We start from the raw sequence: 17,178 nt of genomic DNA, 5'->3' as shown, positions 1-17,178 counted from the left end.
GTATTACCTATGTATCTATGAGAGATACTGGGAAGTAAATGAAATGCTCTCATCTTCATGATAAAGGAGAAATTCTGGAAGGGAAAATATCTTACAGCCTCATTTAATTCCTTTGGAAGTCTGTTAAGTAGCATGAATAACACTTGATGCTCAAATTTTGTCTTGGCAGATAGTTTCTAGCAGGACTCTGACAAAACCCTTGCTACTTAAAAATGGCAGACCTGCTGGAAAAGGAACTATTGTGGTAAGACCTTCATCATTTAGCCTTAAATATTTTTGTGACTATTTTTTTAGTTAGCTAGTGGTGTGAACATAATATGTCTAATTTATAACCATTTTACAGTGCTGTTAAAAGTATCTTTAAAGTGTTGTTTTTTCCCCCTCCACTAACTATTCTTTGTCATTCAAAAGGAACGCAGCCCACCTTCTGCATTTGTATGTCTCTTTGCCTCCATCCAACTAATTTGGGCATCCAGTATATTACTATTTAGTCAGCATGTCAGTTTCATCTAGTGCATCCCACTGTCAAATGAAATTGCTCCCCGCCTCCCATTTTTAATGCCTCATTTGTGAGCAAATGTGATTTTTATTTTTTTATTAGAAGTGTTGCAAATCTGAGAGAATCATGTAAATTCTTGACTGTTTGATCTTTGCCTATCTAGATCACAGCAGAGGAGGTGAAGGATAACCGAGTGGTTATATTGGAAGTAGAAGCAAGGAAACTAGACAATAAGGTATTTTAAGTGATTCTTTGATAAAGTAGTAACATCAAAATCTTGTCATTAAATTTTGGGGTTCAGTTTTTTTGCTGAAACAGTTAAATCTATTAAGACTTTTTTCTTGCAATCAAAAGATTGCATCAGAGTAACTGGATGAAATTCTTAGTTCCCTAACTAGCCATCTCAGTGCCTACCAGTGTAATTATTCTTTTGCCTGAATTGTCAGATACTTCATATGTGGACACTAAAAAACTTCTATCTGAAATTGACAGACAGGTTCCATTTTATTTCCCACTTTTTCAAGTAGTAATATAATCAGATTTATGTTTCTTCATCTAAAGCTTCTGTTCCCTGGATATTTAGTTTACCTTTTGTTAATCTGAGTCTACTTTAACTGGCATTTAATGACATTCTTGCCACAGGCTGTTCTGGAATAATTACATGTTCTTTAAATACAGGATTTTTTTGGAAAGTCAGATCCTTATCTGGAATTCCACAAGCAGACTGGAGATGGAAACTGGGTGATGGTTCACAGAACAGAGGTAGGATATTTTCAGTCAACAACCTAGAGATTAAGGTTATTTGATTTCCACTGTGTCACAGCATTAGGAGATCCAGTGCTTTACAGAAAGAAGAGCATGGTCTGGTAGTTGACTTACAGACTAGTGAGAAATCACTTCACCTCTTCCACTGAGGTGTGGAGTTTTTTTTTGACAAAGAAGTCTGTCTGGTTTATTCCATCCTATTTTAGAAGAAAATACTTCTTAAACTTTCTGCAGTCTAGAAGTAAGAACATGTTTTGAAAAGGTACTACACATGCACCCAGAGACTCAGTGTTCCTCTGAGGGTATTCTTGTGAGTGGTGTCCTGATGTCACCTACATGTACCATTCACTAGTGAGAGTAGTTACACCGAATGCTTGTGTAGCAAGGGCAAGCCAAGGATAATGCTGAGGGAAAACATGCTTAAGCAGCAGCAGCCTTCCACCCAGGAGGGGCTGCAGAGGTCCTGTGGCAGTAATTGGCAGGGAAGAGTTAAGTTCAAAAGGTCTCGCTGTAGTGGAAGCTCAGGCTCCAGGCGTAACTGAGATACTGTGTAAATTTAAGTGGGGACCATATTCATATGAAGGAAGCATGGATGTTGAAAAAGTGTAAATTGCTTTTTTTTTGTGTCAGATTTATAAAAATAGTTTCTCTCATGAGATGATTCTTTGCACAAAATGTATATTTTTCATAAGGATTTCCATCAATTTAAGTAATGAATCCAGAATTTTTTGTTCCAGCCTAGAACTAGCTTGAGGTTTAATTCTGTGTTACAAATTTTAAAACTCCTTATATGTTGCTAACTATGATTTAGTTCTGAATGTGTGAATTTTACTAGTATTAAGTATTATTATTTAAGGATTGCTTGTCGTGTCTTGTTTCTTGAGCTTTAAAAGATCATTTTTTTGGTGTATTGGGTATTTTACAGATACTTTTCAACTGACAAATTTTGAAGATCCTACAGTATTGCTCTTAAATATGACTCATTTAGCTTTCAGCTTGAGAAACCTTTTATCCTCGTACACTTTCTGCTTAACTCTAGCACAGATTTCTTGAGGGAACATTTCCATGATTGATGTTTCAAAACAAATATAGGCTGGAGCAAATTTTAATCTCCAAAGCATTAATGTGTAAAAATTCCAGTGTAATTTTTCCATGTGTTTTTTAGTTAAGCCATGCTTACATGTGTATATTTGTGTGCTTGTAAAGGAAACAACAAACTCAAACAGCAATGCCAGTATTTATGTAAATATGATTTTTTTCAGTGTAGTAGCTGAATGATACAGTAGGTTACAGTGCAGTCTAGAAGAACATGGAATTGGAAGATACCATCTGTTTTGGACATTGCTGTTGCATATTGAGAATGTTTAATTTGTTTATATCCTATATATTAAGATTTGGATTATCAGAAGTAATTGACAGCATTATTAATCACTGTGGCTTTGATTACAAATTCATGTCATGAAAGAATGGCCCATTGCAATGACTCCTTTCCACTCTTGTGAACAACACTGTTCTATTGTGGTGTGTTGTTTGTGTTTGTTTGATTTCACAGGTTATTAAAAACAACCTCAATCCAGTTTGGAGGCCCTTCAAAATCTCTCTCAATTCTCTGTGTTACAGTGACATGGATAAATCAATCAAGGTAATGTTTATGAAATGTGTCTATGAATTAATGCATTGAAATAAAAGAACATGTAGTGAATGGAAGATGTGTTGTTCTAGGTATCGCTTCTTTGTATTTAAAATTGAATTGGAAGTATTAGGCTTCTTATTTGAAGTTACAGAGATGCATGCATTAGGAAGTAATATATCTTCTGCTTGTGATTCATTATTTTTATAAAAGATATCTTTACAAAATCTTTGTAAAAGATTATCATTATAAAAGTTGGTCTTTGAAAAATGGATCTGGGAAACTGGTTAAACATAAGTAGCTTATAAATGTCCAGTTCAGTTTATTTGGATCATCTGGTTTTAGTATCGTAGTATCAACCAGGTTGGAAGAGATCTCCAAGATCATCCAGTCCAACCCATCCCCCAGCCCCCATCCAGTGTTGCATCAGCCAGTGTTAGTGGTGTTAAGATGTTGTGCAGTGAATGATGCATGGTAAAGGCTGGAATATGCTTTGTTGCCTGTTACAGATCTTGTGATAGTTTGTTACTGGTGCAAAAGATAATACTAAGGAAGTTCTTAATGTCCAACGTGACACAGTTAATCACACTTCATATACTAGCTGAGGTAACAGATGTGGGCCAGTTTTATCTTGTGAGTACCAGATGTAGCAATTTTTTTCTTCTCAGCTAACACCCAGTTTTCCATCAGAAAGTCAACCAGCTGTGAAGTGACAGTTCTACCACAACTGGTCTTTAACTCCTCCCATCTTCAAATCTCATCTTGAATAAATTATGTTTAACTTCTGAATGTTGTTCTTCAGGAATTCCCTGTAGGGCTCTAATTGAAGCTAAACAACTGATCAAAATGCCATTTATAAACTGGGAACCTGATACTTTAGCACTTGAAAACAAAGTGAACAAAATGAACCACTGTACTTGCTATTCATCCTCTGGGAGGGAAAAATGGGAGTGCAATCTGCATGTAACAGATATTAGTTGTATGACTTTAGACAGTCTTGGAAGATGCTTAACAGCCACAGGCATCTGGGTGTTACAAGCACCTGTATACATTTAAATATGTAATTATTGAGCAAACTAATGAACAACTTTAAAAGCTCAGAACCTGCTTGGCTTATTGCTTCTGCATGTTTTCCTTTGTATTCCTTGCTGCTTCCCTTTTCCTCAGAAGAGCTGTGACAGTTCTTACATCTCCATATTCTGCAAATTTCTTTCTCCTTTTCAATAGACAGGCAAGCTAAGACTATAGATCATTGGTTTAAATGTATCTATTAGGATAGAGTTATGTCATCAACAGAGTCTGTTCTTTGGAATCTTGTGTAGGTATATGTTTCTATTTTAGGGCAGTGTATGTTTATTTCCAGCAGAATTGCAGACAGACAGTAGGATTATGTCACAGTTTAGAAATCTTCGAGCTGTCACTTCAAACAGTTCTGCATACACTTTGTATGATGTTGTTGTTGAAGAATTAAACAGTACTTTTGACATTTTTCTATGCACACAGTTGAATACTTAATGGGCTGTTTGTCAGAGTGAGTAAACCCATCAGCTTTTCCATAACGAGTGGCTTTTCACCTGTGTAATCACTTAGTTTGTGTATCCCCAGCAATGCACAAACCAAGTTGATTATCTTTGGATTGATTTCTGTAGTCCATGTGAGTGTGTTTGCAGTTAGTGAAGTTCTGTTTAAAGTATGAGGCTTTCATCTGAAGCAAGCATGCCTAGGTCTGCTGGGGAAAATACATGCAGTTTTATCATGTTCCTTAGTGCTATTGTGTGCACAGGAGAGTTAGGTGGGTCAAATGCATTGAACAAAACCAAACTTTGTTGTCTTCAAAAGGAAAAATAAGTGTGCTGTGAACAGGTATCATAACTTCCTGCTCAGGAACTGTCTTCAGTTTTAACTTTCAGATACTGAAGCATTTGCTGAGTATTTGATTGCCTTAATTTATGGTATTCAAAAGAATTTACATTGCTTCTGCCATGAACATTAGTCTGTTGTGTCTGGGCCTGGTTGCATGAAACTTAACTTGATCATTGGTCCATGTGCATGCATTGCTGTGTTTATTGGTGCATTCAAAATGTAGGAGTACTGCAAAGTGCAACAGAGGCATGTTGTGCACAGTGTAGAACTTGCAATCTACACATCATATTTTGTACTTTCATATAACCATTTATTGTCAGAAAGTGAATTCCTCTCAGGAGCTCAAATTTGTGTCAGAGTTGTTTGTGTTACTTTGTTATTCCCAAGTGAAGTCCTCAAGTAATCAGCTAAATCGTTTCTTGAGTAGCATGTACTATTTTTTTTCACTCTGGAAAGACAGCCATGAAAATAGCTGTTTGGTTTGAGCCATATGTATTCAGATTTTTTTTTTCTTGGAAGTAATGGGGTGTACCTACTTAGGCTTTTATTATTGTTACTGTTAAATTATTTTTATTTGTACTGCTAGTTTTCAGAAGAGGAAAAAGAGGTATTTTTCTCTTGTTCTGCTGTTGGTATGTGAAAAGATAAGCTGATTGAATAGTAAAACTTAAGCATCAAATACAGGACTTTTTAATTGATACTCAAATCCACAAAGAGTGGCTTGTAACGACTGTGTGAATTTGCTAATGTTAAAAAAAGAGTGTGGTATGTTCAAGTCTTCGTTGTGGATTTAGAGCGGAACTTTCATACACTTATCAATCCTGAGTTATCTTGAAGATAAAGTAATATCAGTGTATTAGTAAAACACTCAAGATAGCTGAATAACTGATTTGGTAAATGTTTAGCTGGATGCTCAAAAAATGTTAAATTTCCTTTAATGACTAATTCCATGATGACATCAAAACCCCTACATTGTTTTTTCTACTCTTCCCAAGACCCCCTCACTCTGAAAATGTAGTTCAATATAATTGATGTTATTTGCTTGTGAGACCAGATACTGCTTACTGTTCTTGTTTCTCCTTCAATTCAGTGGAAGGTGTGATCTGCAAATGGATATGTTGGCTTTTAGTCATTCTTCATCTGTCATTGCTTCTCTAAGGCCATTTCTGTTGCTAACACGGAATCATGCTTCCTTGTAGGTTGAGTGCTATGACTATGATAGTGATGGATCTCATGATCTCATAGGAAGTTTTCAAACCACAATGTCAAAACTGAAGGAAGCCTCTCGGTCTTCACCTGTAAGTCTTGCATCGTTTAAGCTGCATGTGTGGTTTTGTGGTTTCACTTGTTGTGGAGCAAAATGTAACGTCACTTGACTTGTGCAGGTTTGGAAGCTGTGTTCGGCTATACCTTAATAGAGCTGCTGTAGCTGAGGCTGACTCAGTGTTTATGTTCTGCATCTGCTTTCCCAGAATTAATATGTTTCTGATATTGCATGTTTAAATACCTGTCAGCAGAAATGAATGTCACTAGTTGTCAAAATACAGAAATTAAAAAACTGAGAGTGCCAAAAGACAGAATGCAAAACAACCAGATCAGGGAGTATTGTGGCCAAGAAGGCTGACAGCATCTGCAACGCATTAAGAAAAGTGTGTCCAGCAGGACTAGGGAGATTCTCCTCCCCTTCTCCTCTGCCCTGGTGAGACCACACCTGGAGTATTGTGGCCAGTTTTGGGCTCTCCAATTCAAGAGAGTGATGTACCAGAGAGTCCAACAGAGAGTTAGGATGATTGCAGGATATGAACATCATGCTCTGAAGAAAGACTGGGCGGCTTGGGGCTGTTCAGTCTGGAGAAGAGAAGGCTGAAAGCAGTTCTTATCAATGTCTATAAGTATCTGAGAGGTGGGTGTCAAGATGAAGGTGATGGTCTCTTTTGGTGGTGCCCAGTGACAGGACAAGGAGCAACGGCTACAAGCTGGAACACAGGAGGTTCCCACCTCAACACAAGGAGATGCTTCTTTATGGTGAGGGTGACAGAGTACTGGAACAGGCTGCCCAGAGAGGTGGTGGAATCTTACCCTCTGAAGACTTTCAGAACCCTCTTGAATTGTGTGACCTGTCCCAGGCAGGGGAATTGGACTTGATCTCTGGAGGTCACTTCCAGCCCCTGACATTCTGTAATTTCCTAAAATCATTTTATCTGCTGCTTTTCATGGAGAATTTACAAATCTTAACAAGATGTTTGCCTTCTTTTGCTAAGATTTTTTTTTTAATCACACTTTTGTTATAGAACATTATTGTAAATTAAACCCAGTGAGTTTGTATGTTCTCACTTTTCAAGCATGTTTTTTTGTAAGAACTGTGATACCTCCTGTGCATTTGTGTAAAGGCTCCTTGAGAATAGAAATACCTGTTTTGTTTTACTCCCAGTAGCATAAGAGGTGCAGTCTCTTCTGGATTTAAGGAAAGACATTTAAAGTTATGATCTGCCTGTACTCATTTTGCAAATGCTATAATAACATTGTTTTCATGAGAAATGTGACTGTGCTTTAACTTACTGCTTTGTCAGTAAGATGAAGGGAAGCTAAGAGACAATACAAATAGTGTCCTCTGGGCAGCTTCTGCTTCTAAGAGGAGAGAACCTCTAATACTGTGCAGTCTGATTAATATCTGTAAAATGTTAAGAGTCATAAAATAGTTTAGGTTGGAATGGACCTCAAAGATCATCCAGTTCCAACTCCCCACCTAGTGCACATTAGACTTTGATTTTATATGCTCCCAGTTACTCCCACAATTCTGCACAGCTGCACCTGTGGGGGGATTTGGCACAACTTCTTTGAAGTTTAGCAGAGGTGAGCATGGGTGTGACTGTTCTCAGTTGCTGAGAAAGCTGATCTCATATGACTGAAGTGAATAGGTGGCTTTCGTTTGCTGGAGAACTGGTGACTTTTTATACTTTTTCCCCTTCCCTTAAGGTGTATCTTCCCCCCAGGCATGGTGTTGGTGAGCTCTGGTTGGAAGATTACAGAATGTAGTTGAGAGATTATAAATGCTGTGTCTCATGGCTGTTAGTAGTGAGTACCACACAAACTGACATGGTACAAAACAAATCCCTGTAATACAATTTGCACTAAACAGAAGTGATACTGGTGGTGAAATGTCCAAAAAATAAGGAAAATAAAGATTGACAGGAGGCATGTAGACTTCTCAGGTGCTGACCTTGTTAGTGCTGGTTGTTCTTTTTTTCACTTGAGATGAATTGCAGGATCAATTTTTTAACAAATTAATTAACTTAAACCAAAACAACAGAAGCTGTTTCTCACACTGAGCCAGAAGGCATGTCAGGAATACCTCCTCAGTCTATTTATGTGCCAGACATGCTGCAGTATGCCACCATAAGTGTGTAATGATAGGAGCTGCTTAACCTGGCTAGCTGTTGCTTGCACTTAGAAGTTCAAGTACTGGTTTAATTGTTGCAGCTTCAATAACTGATTTTGGAAAGCACGAACATGCTCATACTTAGTACATTAGTGCCACAGCTGCTGGGAACAGTGATGCTTTGCCTCACCATATCGTCAACAAAAGAAAGTTTTTAGGAGAGATGTTGGAGGGAAAGTATTAGAGAATCTCTGGTTGAAATACAGTTGTCTAAAGAAACATATTTATAAGCTTTTGGGTAAGAGAGGATTGCTGTTTTGACAGTGGAGTTTTTCTTGCTGACTTTGGGCAGACCTGGTTTAATTTTGCCAGATACTGAAGTAAACTGTGTATTCAATACAAGCCCAGAGTATCAGTCCTAGGTGTAAAGAATTTTACAAATAGTTGCCTAAATTATATTTGCAGTGATTTTGTTTGATTTCTTTCCATTTGTGCAGGTGGAGTTTGAGTGCATCAATGAAAAGAAAAGACAGAAGAAAAAAAGTTACAAGAACTCGGGCATCGTGAGCGTTAAGCACTGTGAGGTCAGTAATGTACAACTCTTTGTTTTCAAGTGTTCACTTGTAACAGCTGTCATCTAGCATTCCTTTCACCCTCAAGCTCCAAGAAACTTGAAAACATCTTGAAAGATCCAACCAGTAAATGGTTAAGTGCTCTGGTTCATATAAGGAGACAGGTTGATAGTGTCCTCCCTGTCCCTTCAGTTTGTCTTGCCATCTGTATGCCTAAGACTGCTTACCTGTGTGTAAGGCTAGTCTTTTGACACTGTGCCATTTTATAGTGAATTAAAATCTGCCATAATATGTTTTTGGTTGTTTTTTTTTGGTAAATGATAGAGCTTTTGGAGATACTTTGTTGTCTGCCTGTAACTTTGTAAAAGGCCTAAGCATGGTGCACAGAGCTCGTGATGGCACATGCTGTAAACATCGTCACTGTAGTGAATAGGTGGGATATCTGTAGAGTAGAAGTAATGCTTTACATGGGTAAAAATAACAAATCTAGAGTCTCCAAATGTACTGCAGTAATGCTTACTGGATTTCTCTCATTTGGGAAAAAAAAAGTTAATTTTTAGCATTAACTTGTACTTTCAGATCATGGTAGAATGCACGTTCCTTGATTACATCATGGGTGGATGTCAGCTGAATTTCACAGTAAGTTAAACCGTTTATATAAAGGAGCTTTTTGAGTTTTGGAACAAACTGAAGTAGAAGTTGTCTATGCTCTTCATGTGCTCATATTTATTGTTCTGTAGCATGGAGCAGGGAAGCTGTTTGCCAGAGTCCCATCAGTCTGTTTAGAAGCAATTGTTTGCTTTACTCAGAGCACAAAAGTGTGTAGTTACTGAGCTGTGTGGGTGGAGAGCAAGGAGAAATTCATAGTTCTCTGATTTGCTTCAAGTTTGTTATGTTTTCTTTCTCTGTTTTATTTCACTTTTGCCCTTGATGGTGGTTTTCAAGGCCCTTTGTTAAATGAAAGCAACAAACAGAAGCCATCGTGTGGGTTGGGACCTTTAAGTTATGTGATTAGTGAAGCAAATGCATCACACATCACAATAAGATGTCTTCACTCTACTGAGGTGACTCCTCACCAAAGCAGAAGGACCCACTGAGGTCAGAGATAGAGCTGGCTCTAGGCTTCTCTGGTATTTTGCTGCTTGTACTTCTGAGAGGAAAGATGTGTATGGCAAGATAGAGAATGAAAGCTATTGAAGAGCTACTGTGAGTCATAACTGAAAGCAAGCAGTGCAAAGCCGACAGAGCTGGTGCTATATTTGGAGTGCCATGGTTTTAGGAGTATTAATTTTCTGAGAAACCTGCATCTAAGTATTGTGCCTGATTTGTAGATGTCCTAATAACTGCTGTTTACCACTGTTTTTGTCATTTTCACTGTGGCTTTGCCAGAGATATGAAACATAATTTTACCTTTAACAGCAATTGGTATAAATGTTACATTTGACAGGTGGGGATAGATTTCACAGGCTCCAATGGGGACCCTCGCTCTCCAGACTCTCTGCACTACCTCAGTCCTAATGGAGTGAATGAATACCTGACAGCCATTTGGTCTGTGGGCATGGTGATTCAGGATTATGATACGTAAGTGTTAGGTTTTTGATTAATTACTTTGTTTAATGATTAATTATTTTGTTTAACTGGAGGTAGATTATTTTTTTGTGGGTGTAGTTTCTTGAACCTGTGTTGAAGATGTCAGCAGATACATCAGAATGAGACTATTGAGCTAAAAAAGACTTTATAATCACTTCACAGTCACATAATCACAAGCAGAAGCTTGTGTTTATGGCAGGCAAACAAGGTTTTTCACCTGTGATGTAAAGAGCAATATTAATTTCAGTAAACGAGTGCATTCTTGCCAGTTTGCTGTTAAAGACTGATTTTGGTCCTACAAACCATTGCAAGGGGAACTTCCATTTAATTTTGCTTCTTACTGCTTAATAAAGAGCTTTTATTAATAATCAAAAGCAGCACTGATTAAATAAAACATACTGTTCTATGACATCATTTAAATGAGGACACTGACTATGTTTACTTTAAAATTGCTTTTTCAGAGATAAGATGTTTCCAGCCTTTGGATTTGGTGCACAGATTCCTCCCACTTTTCAGGTAATGGAATATGTAAATGCACTACAGAAGCAAGGGGAAACGCTTATTCAGGAGGAAATTCTACATACAATCCTGACTGTGTCTTTTGTGTATTGATAGGTGTCACATGAGTTCCCATTAAATTTTAACCCATCAAACCCATTCTGTCATGGTAAGTCTGCAAATGTAGCATCAGACCTAGAGAATAAAATGTCTAAGGTTGAAGAGTTCAAAGTTTTTTTTAAGTGAATTGTGAAGAATGTTGTTCAGTTAAATAACAATTTCAGTTGTGTAGCCATAAACAATTTTAGAACCATGTTATTAGAAATAACATTTGGTCTCTCTAATGATGTATAAAAGGGGTTTAAACTGGTGTAGGGCACAGTTGAGATAAGCTGGCAACAGTTTTCATGTTGTAAACCCACTTCATTCTGCTTCACTGATGGTGTGGAGGTGTCCGTTTTGAGTACGATGCTGCTAGTGTCAGTTTAGTGTGCCCACACTGACTGCCACAAGCTGCCAGGTGAGAGAGCTGTTGTAGTTCAGTTACACTTACTGGAGCATGCAGTGTTTAGCCTTTGTCTTCACATGAAGCCAGACCTAGTGAGCATGTGCCTGAAGCACAGGTCAAGCTAAGGGTCTACTCTACACATTGAACATTTTTTTTCCATCATAGTTTTAAACCTTTGCATCATCACTTCAAATAACTGATGAGTAACAGTGTTTTAGGAAGATAAAGTCCCAATTCTAACGTGAAAAATTAATAGTATCTGTTTATGTTTTCCAGGAGTCCAAGGCATTGTTGATGCATATCGAGCTTGTCTCCCTCAAGTGCAGTTATATGGGCCAACCAATTTTTCTCCAATCATAAATCATGTGGCAAGATTTGCTGCTGCAGCTACACAGCAGCAAACAGCATCTGTAAGTGTTTTATGGTAGCATGTGCATTTTTCTTGCCTTTTCTCCCCTGCCTTCTAGTTTATAACTGCTACTATTGCCTTCGAAGCTTGTAAGCACTTACTTGGGCAGCTGGCCATATGAATTAGTGTTTGGTACCCTTAAAACAAGTTAAAAGCTAACTGATTTTTTTTTGGGTTGCTATACCACAATTATCTCCTAAGTTGACCAAAACTCCTTGGAGTTGAAATAGAAAGTTAAAAAAACGATGGCACTTTTATGGTATCTTCTATTCAAAGTTCTTGCAGTGCTATAGAGATGTTAAAGTTTAGTTTAAGCCTTTGTGTATAGGGGAATGCCTGCATGTTTTCTGTTTGTCATAACTCAGTGCTTTTTGTTTTGACAGCAATACTTTATACTTCTGATCATAACAGATGGCGTGATAACAGACCTTGATCAAACTCGAGCTGCCATTGTCAATGCTTCAAAGTTGCCCATGTCCATCATCATTGTTGGTGTTGGAGGAGCAGACTTCAGCGCTATGGAGTTTCTTGATGGTGACAATGGAGTTCTTAGGTCCTCATCAGGAGAAGCAGCTGTCAGAGACATTGTACAGTTTGTTCCATTCAGGAAGTTCCAAAATGTAAGTAGTCTTAATAGTATGCCTAATAAATATTGTAGAGGTATGGTGGATTTCCTGGGACATCCTACACGTAGTCCTAAGTTTTTGCAGCATCCCTGACACAAACTCTGAAGTCTGAGATAATCAAATGCTGAAAAGTTAGAAGGGACAGAAGACTGCATCTGTAGAATTTCTTTTAGGTGAGCTGATTCGTGTTTAAAACTACTCTATTTCTGGTTGTGGCACCCCATTTTTGTCAAGCTGCTGCAGGGGAATGACCTCTGCAAATATCCCCTCAGACCTGATTGAACAGAGAGGGGTGTTTTTCATTTCTGTGGTTTTGTGCTTATGGTAAGGTGGGGGTTTTTTTTTTGATGATTTAAAAAAAAATTCTTTATTGCAGCTTCCCACTTGTAGATCACAGGATGTTAGGGGTTGAAAGGGACCCAAAGAGATCATAGAGTCCAACCACCCTGCCAGAGCAGGACCATACATTTTAGCTCAGGTCACAGAGGAATGCATCTAGACAGGCATTGAAAGTCTCCAGAGAAGGAGCCTCTTTGGGGAGCCTGTTCCAGTGCTCTGTGACCTTTACAGTCAAGAAGCTCCCCCTCGTGTGGAGGTGGAAACTCCTGTGCTGCAGCTTATGTCCATTACTCCTTGTCCTATTACAGGGAGCAACTGAGCAGCGCCTGTCCCTCAGCTCCTGACACCCAGCCCTCAGATATTTATAAACATTGAATAAGTCCCCTCTCGGTCTTCTCTTTTATGGACTCAAAAGCCCTAGGTCACTCAGCCTCTCCTCATCAGGCAATGTCCCAGTCCCCTAATCATCCTCATAAACCTCTGGTGGACTTTCTCGAGCAGATCCCTGTCCCTCTTAAACTGGGGAGCCCAAAATGTGGATTAGTCTCAGAGTTTAGTGCAGTGTTAAAATCTGAGGCTAAATGTGGAAGGCGGTAATCAGGAGAAATTGTATGTGGGCACAATAGTGGTGATAGCTTTCCTTTTCATTAATCAAGACTCCATTCTTTAATTGCCAATCTTTATATATATATATATTTTGTTTGCAACAACACCACCCCAAAAACCAAAACAACCCCCAAGCTTTCCTCAGGATGGAGAAAATATAAGCAATATTTTTATTTCCATTCTAAGATGTTCTTGTTCTTCTTTGTTTCTTAATGTTATTGCTGTTAGTACTTATACCTTTTTATTTTGTCTTTATATTTTTACTTTTGATACACATTCTTCCTTGAATCTCAGAGCAATGCAAGCAAACTAAGAAGAGAAAGAGAGCAAAATAAATATAGAATATACTTAATGAATAATGCACTCGGATGTAGATAATTAGGGTCAGTGTTCACTATAAAATGATGTTCAAATATTTTCAGCTTCTAGAAAAAGAGGCACTTTGTTTTTTTCATATGGATGCTTAGTCTTTTAGTAAACCCAGTATCTCCAGCTGCTCTGTAAATGTAGTTATTGTTGATGAGTCTTGGTGCAAAAGATTACAGGTAATAAGACCCTCAAGGGTCATCTTCATCAGACAGTGGAATCGTGCTTACAGGGCTGAAGTTTGGATGTCTGCACAGTGCATATGTGCATTTTATGGGACAGGACATGTCTTCAGAACCCAGCTCCTATTACCTCAGTAGAACAAGGCATACAGCTGTTTCCTGGTAATGGGAGCAGGAAGGTAAAGATGTCAGGAAAGTCTCCCTCTGTCCCACAAGGGCAGTGTCTGAAACATTCTGTAAAATGTCAGGCTTTAAACTGAACTGGTAGAGGAGGTGCTTATTAGCTGTCAGGATCTCTGTTAACAGTTGGTAGAAACTGAAACCTGCTGTTTGTTTGTTTGTTTTTTCCTAAGTCTCCAAAAGAAGCTCTGGCACAGTGTGTCCTGGCAGAAGTCCCTCAACAAGTGGTGAACTATTTCAGCACCTACAAACTTCAGCCTCCTCAGAATCCTGCTGCCAAGTGAAAGGACTGAGCAGAGGAGCTGAGGGAGTCCTTGCTTCACTTGGCCTATCGACAGACTGGTTCTTGAGATATTTCTGTATAGATGTATACACACCTATATGTGTACATCTGTGCCTGTATGGTTACCTCTGCTAGCTTTGCCTGCAGATTGCTTTCCCAAGTCTGCCTTTTGAGGGGAAAAAATGTAGTTGTGTTAATATTTGGTGTTGATTTGAAAGACAGGGCTTAAGTGAATACATTTTATTTCTAAAATATCAGACAATAGAAAAGTTAAATGTGCAGAGAAGGGGAAGAACAGCTGGAAGTGGGACAGCTGCCTGTTTGGTAAATATGGCCAGTGGGAGTGTTCAGTTACGTGTGCAGGTGTCAGTACTGCGGACTGAAGTTTCTCAGTGATCATAAAACCAGGCTGAAGTGAAAAAGAGGATTTATCCCCATCAAACAGGTCAAGTTTTGTATGTGCTGTGACCAATTTGAATTACTTCAGGCTTCTGTGTCTTATTAAGCTGCCATCACAGATCTTTATCACAGGAGCTTCATAATTAAACAAGTGCCAGAAGAGAGCACAAAGGACCTCCTGGCACCCCTGCCTCCCGTTTGCCACTTCTCTGCCCGTGGCTAGTGCCTGGGATTCAGGGCTGTGTGAACAGGAGCCAAACAAGTCATTAAAACATATAGCAGGCATTCTCTTAAGGTAGTGCAGGAGTAACTTGGGTGAATCTCAAAAGAATACTACTGGCCTTTGGAGGCTACTTCTGTAAAGGCTGGGAACTTCAGATTTTCCTTTAGGTGAAGTTTTGGGGTTTGTTTTCGTGGGATTTTTCAGTGTTTTTTGATGTGTTTTTTTTTCCCCCCCAGAAACCAGTAATTACTATTGATCTTTAAAGGGGCCTTTGTGAAGTGAGAATTCACTTTTAGTTTTGTCTGATTTCTAGGTGCATGTTTTCAAGCAAAGGCAGTTCTTGAAAGTGCTCTCTGTATTGGTTTTCTCATATTCTCAATTATGCATCTCTTTCGTGAGCCTACTAATGAAAAGTGCCTGCAAAATCTAGTCTTCCCTTTTCTCCCACAGCAGGATGACATAAGGTCTCTAAGCTCTAATCCTATTATCATGCTGTGTTTCTCTAGGGCACACAATTTCTCCTTTATTGTCTTGCCTTGAGTTTTGTCTTCATTACACCAAGTGTAAATCGTGTTCTACTTGCTTAGTGGACAGATGAAGCTTTTTCGTCTCCCAGTGGCATACTGCTTTCTGAGGATCACTTCTGATCCTGTCAGTGCATGTAAGGTAAGAGGATGGAAAGGTCTCATTTATCACTTCCAAAGTGCCAGTCTTGAACATCAGTTTTGCAGGTCCACATTCGAAGTGGTTTAGAGTTAAGTGTCTGATAGATCTGATTCTGGGACAGTCTACCTTACAAACATTTCGCACTAATGATGAAGCTGTCATACTTGGATGCTCAAGATCACACCTGGTCATTGTATGTATGTGACTTTTTTCAGTTGCTAGAGCTGCTCTGGGGGGTTATTTTGTATATATATGTATTTTCTCCCACACATATATAATCCTGTCAAAGATCTGAATTCACAGTAACATCAGTGGATGAAAGACAAATGTATTGTGATGGTCTTGCATAGTCTTTATATCCCATAAAACATAGCAGATGTGTTACAGACAGTTATCAATCATGACTATGTTATTCTTCCCTCCATTTTCCTTGGTGGAAGGGTTCCTGAATAGTTCCAGTAGCAGAGTACTAAGGAAGAGAGGTTTTGTTTCGTATTAAGTATAATTCATGTGTTTATTTAATAATCTACAAACATCTTCTTATCAGTAGTTCAAATATGTTTCTGCCTTATGCATAAGTTATGATGAGGTGTTTTGCCAGATACGCAACACAAACTATGAATCTCAAGTAAGTAGTTATGGGGAGCCTAAATCACGGTGCAGAAAATGGATATTGCATGCTTTTGGAGCAGTAAACTGTTTCACAGCAGCATGCTCCATGTACAGAGAACACTAGGTGCAGTACATTTGTTGAGGTGGATGAGTACTACAGGTAAGAGTAGATGATACTACTGAATGTCCTCTGAGCTGTCTTGCCAAAAACCAATTCTGTTTCTAAGCTCTTCTCCCAGTTCTGAGTTGCCATGGATGTGCCTTTAAATGCATTTAAGTATGTTAATGGCTGTTAATTCTGAAATAATGTTTTATGTTTTGTCTGTGCTCTATACATAAATGCTGAGTTTATACAGCAGAAAAATCATTATCTCTTATTGGAAAAGTGCTTCTGTGTTCCTCAGGCTTAGGGAATTCAGCGGCAGGTCAGAGACACCTGCTTCTCTGTATGCCCTGTTCTATGTAAAAGTCTCTGAGACCTGACAGCAGCAAGAAATATCTTCCAGTTAGAACTTTCCTTCAAAGTGCTCAGCTAATGTCTGTTGAAAATTTTGGGAAATTCTGAGTTATGCTGAAGCAATATTCTAAGTCAAGGAGCAAAACAGATGGTAAGTCAAGGGCAAGGGGAATGACCGTTGTGCCGTTTTCCCTCTGTTTTTACATGTTAAAAATGCCTTAGTAGCTTGAGGGTGGCAGAGCAAATATTGCCAGTCTTGTGAAGTGGATCACTGCCGCCACCTGGTGCCAAAGATTGTGTATAGCACTTCGGGATCAGATGCTTTTTGCCCTTTAGTTGTTCTAATAGAAGCGCGGCAGAGAAATAACCTGGAACCAGATATTTTTACTTTCCTATGTATTTCAATTCTGATGAAGTTAACCGATTTATAGTGCCTATTAAAAGTATAGTTTCAATATCCTGTTCTACTGTTGTGCTTTTATGTTCAGCGCTTGCTGTGCAACAATAAATGCTGCATTTGTGCCTC

General features: G+C 38.6%; 1 protein-coding gene across 4 annotated transcripts in view; it reads left to right on the top strand.

Annotated features, from left to right (window-relative positions):
* CPNE3 (copine 3) overlaps nt 1–17,109 on the top strand; it is a 27,892-nt gene extending 10,783 nt beyond the window's left edge. For 3 of the 4 annotated variants that reach the window (XM_064154554.1, XM_064154556.1, XM_064154555.1), the window contains 13 exons: nt 170–244; nt 663–734; nt 1,178–1,261; nt 2,817–2,906; nt 5,957–6,055; nt 8,634–8,720; nt 9,288–9,347; nt 10,156–10,289; nt 10,760–10,814; nt 10,914–10,965; nt 11,581–11,714; nt 12,097–12,333; nt 14,186–17,109. In XM_064154554.1, coding sequence (XP_064010624.1) covers nt 170–244; nt 663–734; nt 1,178–1,261; nt 2,817–2,906; nt 5,957–6,055; nt 8,634–8,720; nt 9,288–9,347; nt 10,156–10,289; nt 10,760–10,814; nt 10,914–10,965; nt 11,581–11,714; nt 12,097–12,333; nt 14,186–14,296 — 1,290 coding nt within the window. In that variant the 3' untranslated portion in view covers nt 14,297–17,109. Of the gene's footprint in view, nt 1–169; nt 245–662; nt 735–1,177; nt 1,262–2,816; nt 2,907–5,956; nt 6,056–8,633; nt 8,721–9,287; nt 9,348–10,155; nt 10,290–10,759; nt 10,815–10,913; nt 10,966–11,580; nt 11,715–12,096; nt 12,334–14,185 lie in introns of those variants that run through there. The other variant, XM_064154557.1, reaches the window with a different exon arrangement.
* Nucleotides 17,110–17,178: the final 69 nt, after the last annotated feature.

Source organism: Pogoniulus pusillus, chromosome 14, assembly GCF_015220805.1.
Source record: "Pogoniulus pusillus isolate bPogPus1 chromosome 14, bPogPus1.pri, whole genome shotgun sequence".
NCBI lineage: Eukaryota > Metazoa > Chordata > Aves > Piciformes > Lybiidae > Pogoniulus > Pogoniulus pusillus.
The sequence above is the reverse complement of the archived record's forward strand: the minus strand, read 5'-3'. Positions and strand labels throughout refer to the sequence as shown.